The sequence below is a fragment of the Rhinatrema bivittatum genome, chromosome 7 (genome assembly GCF_901001135.1).
Source record: "Rhinatrema bivittatum chromosome 7, aRhiBiv1.1, whole genome shotgun sequence".
NCBI lineage: Eukaryota > Metazoa > Chordata > Amphibia > Gymnophiona > Rhinatrematidae > Rhinatrema > Rhinatrema bivittatum.
In genome coordinates, this window is record NC_042621.1 from 278,192,987 (window position 1) to 278,205,032 (window position 12,046).

Sequence of the window (12,046 nt, forward strand, 5' to 3'; positions counted from 1 at the left end):
CACGTTTCTCTCTTAAGGGTAGTAACTGCCGCTCCGTGCAGGTTACACCCACATTTCTCTTAAGGGCAGTAACTGCCGCTCCGTGCAGGTTACCCCCATGTTTCTCTTAAGGGTAGTAACTGCCGCTCCATGCAGGTTACACCCACATTTCTCTTAAGGGCAGTAACTGCCGCTCCGTGCAGGTTACACCCACGTTTCTCTTAAGGGTAGTAACTGCCGCTCCATGCAGATTACACCCAAGTTTCTCTCTTAAGGGTAGTAACTGCCGCTCCGTGCAGGTTACACCCACGTTTCTCTGAAGGGCAGTAACTGCCGCTCCGTGCAGGTTACATCCACGTTTCTCTTAAGGGCAGTAACTGCCGCTCCATGCAGGTTACACCCACGTTTCTCTTAAGGGTAGCAACTGCCGCTCTGTGCTGGTTTAGCTTTTTTTATTTATTCTCATCCTGTCATCATGACATTAAACATTTAATGTCTTTGCCAATTTGTCTAGAAATCTAGAATAGCAAAAGGTCCTCAGGCGGAAAAGAGTGCTACAGCGATTCTGATAAGGGGTCCTATGGAATTCCTGTTGAATCTTCTTCCTGTCCAGGCCAGTGGGGAGACACTGACCCACAACCCCCAACAATAAAGGAAACCAGGATAGAGACCTCTGTCACCTGGGAGGGGACATGTCCTGGAGAGATGCTGACCTAGCCAAAGCTCCCTCATCATCCTCTGACTCAGGATGGGACTCCTCAACCGCAGGTGAAGATTCACCCGTCAGTCGAGGGCTAACACTTGTGGCCACCAACGCTCGCACAGGGCTATGCCTTGGAGCGGAGCTGGTGGGAGCCCTGTTTGAGGGAACGCCTCACCCATTTTGGATAAAAGGCGGCTCCAAAAGCCTCTCTCCTGTTCTCAGGCGCCTGGGAGGCAAAGAAATTCTTCACCAATTCAGTGAGCTGGGTCCACTGGCTGTTGAGTGCTCTCTGGGGCCGGAGCTGGAGAAGAAACATCCTCTTCCGAGACCCAAATGGGATTCTCCTGCTCCTGCCTGAGTAAAGCTGAAGGACTGCACAAAAAGAACCCAGACAAGTTAACTCACGTGCACGCCTTCTTTTTTATTTTCAAACGCGTGCGTGGGTAAGCCTCAACTCCGCCCCCACCCCCCAGAACACCTACTGCTAGCGCATTAAAGCGTGCGGGAAACAGTGGGAACATGAGCAGCTCTACGTGCACCAGGCCCTGGGCCATTTTATCACACATATTTACAGCTTTGAAAATAAGGCCCGAGGAGGAGGAGGGTAGTGTCCAAAGGGAATTCTGCGAGTGAAACAGTTTTACAAAACTGCCCACCCGCTATGCAGGTCAACTTGCGTGTGTAGGCCCTGCAGGTGGCGTATATTTACCTGGCCTGAGCAGAGGTACTCTCAGCAGAGGGGTAAGGACTTAACGCACCTACTTGTGGATTTCCAAAAGCACGCGCATACATTTTCAAGGAAATCTGCTGGGCACGCTTTAGCATGTGCTTATGCACATACTTGCTGGCTAACAGCCTATGTGCTCCGTTACCTTCCCCCTTGGAAAGCAGCTCTCCGTTTTGCATCTCAAGGTTTTGTTTTTTTTTGAGACCACCCACGTCAGTCAGGGCTTAAGACCTTTAGGAGAACTTGGTCTGAGATTTTCAAGGAAACAAGGCAGGGCTGTACAGTATCTCGGCCCTGTAAGTAAACAAATTATTTACAAGCACTATTTCTGCCACAAATCCCTGATAAAACATGTACAGCACTCCGCAGTGACTCGCTGCAGGTAGTTTACAGGCCCACAGGTACCCTGTACCCAAGGATCCTTAAGCCAATTTTCAAAAGCAAACTCCACGCAGCTGCCCTTGGGGGAGGGGAGATAATGCTGCTCTGTCTGTGGTCTGAACGCTAAAAAAAACCCCCTCCTAATCTGTAAATGGCTGAATATTTGCAGGTGTTCTGCCTTCAGAATTTTTCACACGCTGCCAAAAAAAAGAAGGGTAAGCGCGAGCAAGGCAGAAGATATTCGCCTCTGTCCCTCGGAGATTTGCTTTGTTCATGAATTTTTTTTTTTTTTTTGCCTAGCTCTGAATTTTGCCGAATCGAGGCCTCTGCACAAGAGTTTCTTTTATCCCTGTCCATATGAAAATAAGAATTTAACTGCGACTCTTTGGCTAACAGAAGCTGCACTTCCGAGCGCCAACTCCACCACACAACTCGCTCTCTGCAGAAAAAGCAGCAACAGAAAATAAGTGGTTTCTCTTTTTTCTTAAACACATTTTTCTCATTTCGCTCCCACTTACTCCCTCTCAAAGACTGACCAGAAGGCTGAAGTATTTATCTGTACTTTACTACCCGCTCCATCAGAAAAATACTTCCAAGAGGGGGTATGCACCCAACTGATAGAACGCATATGTGGGGGGGCTAAATATAAATCAACATTAATGGTCCCCTCCCCACCCTTCCTTTCAAAAAAAAAATGATCAACATCGGTCAACCTGATGGACCCACATAAAACATTCTCCCTAACACTATCCATCTTATTACAGAAGAAACCACAAACCCCACTAATTACTGAAAAACCTGAGGGAAACCCAAACTTTAATTTTTTTGCTCGGTTTCCAAAAACGTCAAGTCATTTGGCTCCAAACATAACTCCATGACGACGACCCGAAGAAGGCGGCAGCCGTGCGCCTGGTGGAGGAGAGGTTTACTTCCGGGTCCTAAGTGAGAGTAGGGTGTGAACAGAAAAGGAATCTCAGAAGGGCCAGAAGCTCATTTTTCCCCCTTTACAAAAAAAAAAATATAGAAGCAGCACCTTGGTACACGCGACCAGTAAAATCTGTCATCGGTTTTCACGCTACCTAATGTTTTATTTTCAGACAGGCAGTTAAAGAACGAGCTTGCACATCTCGCTGGGCCCTTCCGAAGCTCAGGAGACGGCTGTGTGACGCTAACTGCGAACACGTCAGGCAGGTGAGCAGCCTGACCTGCCTCGGCCAATCAGCCTGCCGCTGCTTGGGATGCAGCAACCGAAAGCTGACAAAATGCAGATTTTTATTATTTTTTGCTATGAGAGGCTGGTGACTCCCAGCCTGCCCTTCCACACGAAATGCCAGCCAGCCACCCAGCTCTGGCAGAGCACAGCATTTTTGGATCTCTTCTACCATCTTTAGCATCACACTGCCCAAGTGTAACTTTCTTCCAGTCATGGACACTTTGCTTTGTGCTGGAATCTGTGGGGCAATCTATAAATGGCACTGGGATAACCTGACCTTCAGTGACCTAACTCTGGACTCGACACAGACAATCACCCGTATAACAGACTAACGAGTCAATAACGGCATCCTGTTCGGCTGCCTGGCAATACCAGGGCACTGCTCCAGTTGATGAGTCCCCTTCTTTGAATCCCAAGTCTTATTTTTCAGGTACAGACTATTTATACCGCAAGGTGGGGTTCGCGACGGATGTACTCCCTCCAGCTGATTCCCTGAGACTGGCGAAGCCACTATGTCATCTAAGGTTCAACATCAAGTCATAGGCACAAGACACAAAGAGACCTCTTCCTTTATTTTTTTGTGTGTTCTGCACTAAGATTGTAGCCATTCATTTGCTTCAGCTAACAATTTGAACTGGAAGATGCCATGGTTAGTTTAATTAGAAGACAAGGAGCATTCTGCGCTGGCGTTTATCAGTGGTTCACATTAAAACAGAGTCACTGTTCTGAGGTATTTAAAGTAAATTATACACGTAGATAAAAGAAGGTGAAGAGAAAACATCACATTAAAGCTACTTTTGTCCCTAGCTGGTGCTAAGCTGATGGCAGATACAGAGGTAGGAAGCAGAGTTTCAGCTGAGGCGACCTGCTGAAATGCTTCATGTGGACACTAAGTACTATGCCGAGGAGAAATAAGCTTCTTAATACTTTTCTTTCTGAACCAGAAGCTGCTGCATCTGCTCCTCTTTAGAGCAAACTTCATTATATCGCAAGCATGGTTGCAACAAACGGGAAAGCCTGTCTTCTCCTGTTTGTTGCATTCTCTCTTTCAGCTACAATGAACCTCCTCCCTTTACCCCACAGAAGTTAACTGGCACCCCCCGCCCATTTTCTGCCAAGGAAGACCACACAGTGCTCCCCCTGTCCAGCAAACACTCCAACTGCCTCTTAACAACATGCATATTAACAACAAGATATTTAAATCAGACCACATGACGTAAGCTCGTAGGGCTGGCAAAGATGTGCATGGCAGCATTAGCTAAACGACTGTTGTAATCACAGGCACAGCATGAGAGAAGCTGCTACGGCATCCAGAGAACTGAGCAATCACGTCCATGTCACCGGTTAAATGATAAGACCTGTCCACACAAATGAGCTTTTTAAGTGTTTCCTAACATGAACCAATGAAGGTTCATTCTTGAGCTTTTCAGGCGGAGCGTTACAGAGAAGGGGGGACCAGCTACCCCGAGCATACGATCACGGCACTCCGATCAATTTGACAGGTGGCACATCTAATAAACTCAAAAGGGTGACTGCAAAGTTCAGCAAGGCCCAAAGCTTCTCAGCGTGGAGTTGAAATAACCAAGGGACAAACCTCTGATAGCATAAACAAAAGAGTTAAGCCAAATCAGCTTGTGAATATACTGACGCATCTCCTAGGACAGGCTCGCCTGCGACTCGTCTTGCCAGGGACTGTAGAATTATAGCCCCGGAATTAGGACAGGAAGCACAGGCGTGTTCTTTTTCACTGTGCACATTAGATGGCTTTAAACAGATTTTCGTTGGCTGTACATAAAAACAAAGACGGCCTGGAAGTTATGAATATGGGGCAAATAAGATACCAAAACAAAAAATTGTTTCTAGAGATCCGGGACCACAACATTTGCCTCTGGCGAGGAAACCGTGCCACTGCCACTGTGAGAGCTACATTCAGAGTGCGTGCGTGTTTGTGGATGAATTCTGTAAAAAGCTTTAGTTTAACTACATCATGGTAAGGTAAGATGTATTAGGATATGTTCTATATTTGTGTATTTTTTGAGTGTTGCTACTGCAACTCAATTGTATGTAAACCGCCTTGAAATGAACTTGAAAGTCGGTATATAAAGATATATAAATAAATAAATAAATAAATGAACAAATCGCTTCATTCACAGATACGCAGACGGGGGGGGGGGCGCATATCTTCGGCCCGACTTCACCCATATTCTTGCCACGCTATCTGAACAGCACATTTCTTTAATTCGGGCTCCCAGACATTCTACCGCAGTGCGCATGTCCAAGCAAGCTAAAGGAGCAGTGCAAGCAAAGTGCAAGAAAGTCTTCCAGAATTCAAAAAGCAATTTGAAAGAGCCATTCACCCTCCCATTCGTTTCATTCTGAACAGTAGTATCCTTTTTGTTTTGAAGAACGGAAAAGGCATGCAAAGATAAGTCATAACCTGGGGGCCACCATACACTGCAGAGCCCTAAAACAGGGATAACGCTGATACACATGTACAGCACAAACAAGGGAAGGAGGCTAGGAAGGATGCTGGCCACGATGAACGGCTCATACTTTTTATTTTAAAATTCTGTACATGGAAATACAAGAACTGAAATATCACAGGACAATAAATAATACGCCCCACTACGGTTCAGCAGAGTGGGGGGAAAAGCAGTATTACTGGATGGGTAAAAATAACAAACAGTATACATAAGCCAGGATAAAGGCACAGAAATGTCTTTAAATGTATCAGGACCCCGTGCCAAGTTCCTACCTCAATTTCCTTCCCTTTCACTCATCTGCAAATGCACAATGAGTGGCCATGGTTATAGGTTGTGGTTTCTGTGGGGGGGGGGGGGGGGGGGGTGTCAAAACCACATCTAACGAATGCAGAACTAATGAAGTGCCACACAAAATTGGTAGATGATTACATTCATGCTTATGGAGTCATAACTGTAGCTCTATGATCCACGAACAACATAGTTCACTGGCTATCGGCGGCTTTAATGATACCATGAAATGAATAATGCCCGGTGACTTTACATAATTATAGAAATGCACAGTATCACTAACCTTCAAGCCTCTATGTGAATATAACAAAGATTCTTGGATCCACTCTGAATTTTTATCTTTTTTTTTTTTGGAGGGGGGGGGGGGGAGGATCATTTTCTATATTTATAATAAGGTCACCAGGATCAGGGCTGAGCCTATGCCAGTTACACTCCCCTGCATGAATGGACTTGTAGTTACAGGTTTCTCTTTGACAAAAAAAAAAAGGCAGAGTTCCAACAATTAAAGGTAATGACCATGAACAATAAAACGACTGTTGCCCTTCCCTGACCCTATTGGCTGCATAAACCTTTACAAAGGAGGAAAGGAATGTAAATCCATCAAAGCTTTACCTGGCAGGAAAGGAATGATTCTCTGTTTTGGATCTTTCTGACCCCCTTCCACAGGAAACTGATCCAGCATCTGCATCTATGGACGAAAGGAGGAAAGAGGTTTAGGGGGCAGATTATAATGAATTACTCTTCTCGGCAGTCAGTCTGCCACCCTTCACGGCCAACGGACCCAATCTAACAAATTCACAGTCTGCTAGTGCCCAAGCAAGTCCCATGCAGCAAGAGACCACTTGAAAAAAAAACAACTTTATTTAACAATGTCAGGCATACAACAGATTGCATATCATGACCATTTTTTATTTTTTTATTTATTTGTGCTTTTCTATACCGGCATTCACGGTTGGTCGTATCATGTCGGTTTACATTGAACAAGGGGTGAGCAATAATAGTATAACGTACAGAACTATAACATGAGTATATACAGTACAAACTATAACAAGTGGAAAGAAAAAAGTAGTTACAATAAAACAGGGATGATTCGAACTGGGAGTAGAAGAAGAAGATGATATTTAACATAAGTGGTAGAACGTTGCAGTAACTAGTGATGTCTGGATCAGTTTGATGGAGGATAATCAGTAAGGGTCCGGAAAGGCTTTCTTGAACAACCATGTTTTGAGTCTTTTTCTGAAGGTAGGAAGGCAAGGTTCCTGTCGTAATTCTAGGGGGATGGAGTTACATAGTGGGGGTCCTGCTGTGGAGAAGGCCCGATCTCTCAATGTTATATGTTGGGTGGTATTGGCGTGTGGTACCTGTAGATATTCTCTGTAAGCTTCTCTAATGGGTCTGGAGGAGGAGTGTTTTTTGAGAGTTATTTGTAGATAGAGTGGAGCAAGTCCATGGATAGATTTGTAGATTGTGGTGAGGGACTCATGGATTATTCTGTAATGGATTGGCAACCAATGAAGGTCTTTGAGGACGGGAGTAATGTGATCTCTTCTCCTCTTTTTGTTAATATTCTGGCTGCAGTGTTCTGTATCATTTGGAGAGGTTTAGTATGAGATAAACGTACGTACCATAAACGTACGTGTCAGACCGGAGTACGCACGCTTGAGTTTGTTTGCCAGACTGCAATAAACTAAGGAAAGCGGCTGGGCCCCCATCACAAACAGATATATCCTTTCGGGTTTCTCAAATTAGCAAGTTGTCGCTTATAAGAACGCTGCATCTGCATTGTCGGATTTCATGTACCAAGCACCTTTCCAAACCTGTCAACTGTGGTCATTCTTCTGCCCCTCACAGGCTGTGTGGAAGGTTCTACCTGATGCTTAAACTGGACCATCCCATTGCATTGATTTGCTGTTCAGATACAGACATGACGATGTTTATTTATTTATTTATTGTCATGTGGGTGCATGCCCTTGTTGCTTTTCAAGGGGCCAATATGCAAACTTTCCTGCCTGGGAATCAGTCCGTGGACACTTTTAATATATGGGCATTGCACCAATTTTCAAAACAAAAGTATGCACATACTTTTGTGCTAAACTTTGCTGCAGGAAACAAAGTATCCACAAGGAATATGCATGAGATACGTGTGCATATACCTACTGCATTGCATGCTAATTTATCTCATGTATATTCACTACAAGATATCCGGAAACCATGACTAGTTGGAGCTCTAGAGAGGTTTTCTCTCTACAATTTCTCTCTATTGCCTTTGGACTGAATTTTAAAAAAGTGTAGCTCCCTCTATAAAATCCATATACGCAAGAATCTGGGCCACACATGAACAATGCATATTTTAAAAGCTGGAAATTATATGCAAATATATTCATGTGAGGTAAAAAAAATGGGGGGGGGGGGAGGAATGGGGAAGAGTCGGGGCAGGGCATGGGCGTTCTGGGCGAGGCCAACAGTAATGGGCCTAACTCTGAATTTTAAAACCGGAGGCCATAGCGTAAGACGGCTTGTTAGCCATGTACATTTTCTTCTCTTCCAGATGAGGAGCAAGTCTGCAGAAATCACATTTTAGAGTTTATACGACAGGGTGAGGGGTCCGGGTCAACTGAAGCGTGTGCAGTATGAAGAACCAGAAGGGTCTGGATGAATTCAAGACTGACTGGGCAAACTGGAGCTGCTCCTCGAGCAGGCATGTTTTAAAATCTGCTTACATATGCACATTAAAGTGGAAAAATTCTCAATGCAAAGGAAGTTTGCCCAAGTAATGCATTCAAATTAGGAGCGCACACGCGCGCTAGGTGTATTTTAAATATTACCCTCATAAATGCGCACATGATTTGAAATTCCAGCGTATGTTCACTCTTGTTTTAAAACTTGCCTGTTTTGTGAAACTTGGATGTGTGCAACAAAATTATGCATAGGCACGTGCCTCCACAGGACAGAGTTACTCACAACCTGGAACCAGTTCAGATATCTTTTTACTGCCAGAGACAAAAAAATGCCAGAGATGCAGAGCTACAAACATTCAGCCATTTATGCACCTCAGAGATTCTGCAGATTACTTTATCTTCCTGTCTCATGTTTGCTGTACCTGGGTAACACTAGCGTATTTTACAGGCAAATAAAACACAGAGATACATGGCGTCGATATTCAGTGCCTAGCCAGCCGGCAAAGTTAGCCCAATAAACGTATCCGGCTAACTTAGATGGGATATTCAGTGGTGCGTGCACATCACTGAATATTCCCAGCTATGCAAACGTTAGCTGGCTTAGCTTACCTGGCTCACTTTAGGACTGCCACAAAGAGCAGATCTTTGGCAGTTCTAATGCTAGCTGGATAACACCAAAAATCAGTGCTGTGGGCTGTGCCAGGGCATGCTCCTGAATTATTCAGCTAACTTTCTAGCTGGATACAAATTTTGCCAAAGTCCAGGGCCGTCAGACTGGCAGAATTTTAAATTAGAGATGTGCATTCGTTTTTGCCGAATTGGAAAATTTCAACGAAATTGTCCAATTCAGCATGTTTCAGGGAGCCCGAAAAAGATCAGGATTTTCCCCGTTTTTCGCAAAAATTCGTTTTACTGATTAGTGCACACTAACAGGAGTCAGTGTGCACTAACTCCCCGTTAGCGCGCACTAACAAAAACTAACAAAAAGTAACAAAATCTGACTGTTTTTGTTAGCGCACACTAACTAAAAATCGATTTTTCGTGGAAAAAAAGACCCGAACCGAAAAAAAAAAGACATTTTCCATGGCGTCCGAAAAACGAAGAATGACACAAACACAAAAAACGATGCACATCTTTATTTTAAATCCTGTTTGTCCGACTATGTCCGTGATTTCGCCAAACTGCTTTCAATATTGACACTATATACACACACATACACCCATACACGCACACACATACATATACACCCCTACACGCACACACACACACATATACCCACATACATATACAAACATACACACACACACCCGATGAAGAGGTCAGAAAATGAAAAATATGTTTCTTTTACTCAAGCAGTTAAAATACAGAAGAAATCTCCTCCTCCCTTCCTTTTTAGATTCACGCTGTGTTTCACGTACGTGAGTTATCGTAAGACAAAATGGGATTTATCATGAGGAAAACCCCTCTACCTCCTGTTTAAGATGACATTAAAAAAATAAGAACGTAACCCTCTGCCAGGAGCAGGGACTGGTCTCGTTGGTCAGTTTTAGCTTTTGAAAACAAACGCTGAAAATGAAAATCCCGCATGCCTGAGCAAAGAGTGGGGCCAGGAAGTCATCAGATCACACAGTCCCCCATCTCCCTGGTCCGCACCTTCTCACATATGTCACTGGCAAATCAGAGCGTTAGCGAGCGCTCCAATGAACATCTGTGCACCAAAAAATAAATTGAAGACAACCATTACTACTACTAATAGTAATCATTCCACGAAGAAGTGATCCAGGTGAACAAACAGATTCTGGCAACCTCAGACGACTCATTTTTGACTCAATGCAAACTGTTCACAGAAACTATTAAAGCTTTTTTTTGCCTTCTGGTAGGTAAAATTAACCACCTAGAGGGATCAAAGGAGGCTAGGAAATGTTGCTTATTTTAAAGAGTTACTCTGCAAGCTCTGCCGTTATTACATCTTTCACAGGGGCAATCCTCATTCTGCTCCAGTGCCGCTGACCCAAACCAGAGCTGACGGAGGCAAATTCCCAGGGCTTGTCTGGGAGCCAAGTCAGTTGGGATAACATGGGCCTTTTAACCACATCATAAGGGAGGTCAGCGTAAGGGCTCGTTCATGTAATACGGCACCGTTTCAATGAAAAGTGAATATTAATAAAACTGCAGGCCCCGTACATTCAAGGCTGCGTGAGCCGAGCACACTCTGGCAACTTCTCCTCACAACTCAGCAGAATTCACAAGTTCATGGGAATCTTGGGCCACACTTCTGTGGCCCCCCACCCCACCCACCCTTGGAATTGGGCAGAGACCACAGACTCATTTCACGTGGGCTGGATCCAAAACAGCAAAAGCTAGTAGGTGAAAGGCTTCTGCAAACGCCACAACAATTCCCTTGAGTCATCCAAGCCTCAACAAATAGCTACAAAGATCTTGACCTATTTTCCTGAATCCCCGCTTCCAGTTACAAAACCAGAAAAGAATGGAGAAATGAAAAATCAAAGCATGCCCCTGACTGACAGGAATCCAGCAAGAAGTGTAACGTGCTTCTTTGGGAAGAACACTGCGGTTTCTTAGTAGCTGTCGTGGTCATGGAAAAAATAAACTGGAGTCTTCGTAGGCTGTGTCACCTACAAGAACCTATGTGGTCTCAGTGGCCCATGTAGGACAGGACTTTATATAAACTTTACAGTGGTTCAATTGCACAAATCATAACCTGAAAAAAATTTCTGGAGTAGCAGAAGCTGGTGACATCTTTCACTGTGACAACTGCGGATGCAAGAAACAGACCTAGCAACCTAGCTTCTGAAACGAAGAAATGAGTCAGGCAAGTACATTTGTGACCTAAACCATCCAGTATATATCAAGAAACAGAATATGATGGAGAGATAAAGACTGAAAGGTTCATCCAGTCTTCCCATTTACCCTTCCTGTTACCACAGATCCTACTCGACCTATGGCTTTTGCCCCATTTCCTTGCAGCCAAGGATCCTCTGTGCTCATCTCTTGCTTCCTTGACCGTTTTCTGTCTTCACCATGTCCATTCAGAAGAATTTTCATGCATCCACCCTATCTGTGAAAAAATAGTTCCCTTTAATCTGTCCCCTTTCAATCTCATAACATGAAACCTTGTTCTAGAACTTTCTTTCCACTGGAAAGTGCCTCAGGCGCATTATTTACATCTTTTGAGGTATCAATGTTTTTACCATATTCCCCCCTTCTAGGGGATACCTTCTATGACCATTTTGGTATCTATCTGCATCTTTTAGGAGATGTGGCCTCCAAAACTGGATACAGTACTCTAAATGAGGTCACACCCAAGGCTACTGAAATCCCAAGGGTCAGGTCACAATGGTGACTGGGATTTCCTGCTCAGTAGTTCTTGTCCAGGCCCACAGAGGTGAGGCATAGATACTGCACATAGATAAACAGAGAATTTGACAGCAGATAAGGACAATTAGACCCATTTAGTCTGTCTAATTTCATTAGACCCCGGTTGATCTGACTTTCCCATCATTTCTCAAAAAGTATGCTTATCCCATGTTTTCTTGAACTCTGTTACTGTTTCTGTCTCTACCATCAACACTG

The 12,046-nt window shown here is 44.3% G+C and overlaps 1 protein-coding gene across 3 annotated transcripts in view; it reads right to left on the minus strand.

Annotated features, from left to right (window-relative positions):
- The window catches only part of SH3PXD2A (SH3 and PX domains 2A), a 571,414-nt gene that overhangs the window by 420,707 nt on the left and 138,661 nt on the right, over positions 1–12,046 (minus strand). For all 3 annotated transcript variants that reach the window (XM_029610305.1, XM_029610306.1, XM_029610304.1), the window contains one exon: positions 6,387–6,462. In XM_029610305.1, the coding sequence (XP_029466165.1) occupies positions 6,387–6,462 (76 nt within the window). The remainder of the gene's footprint in view (positions 1–6,386; positions 6,463–12,046) is intronic.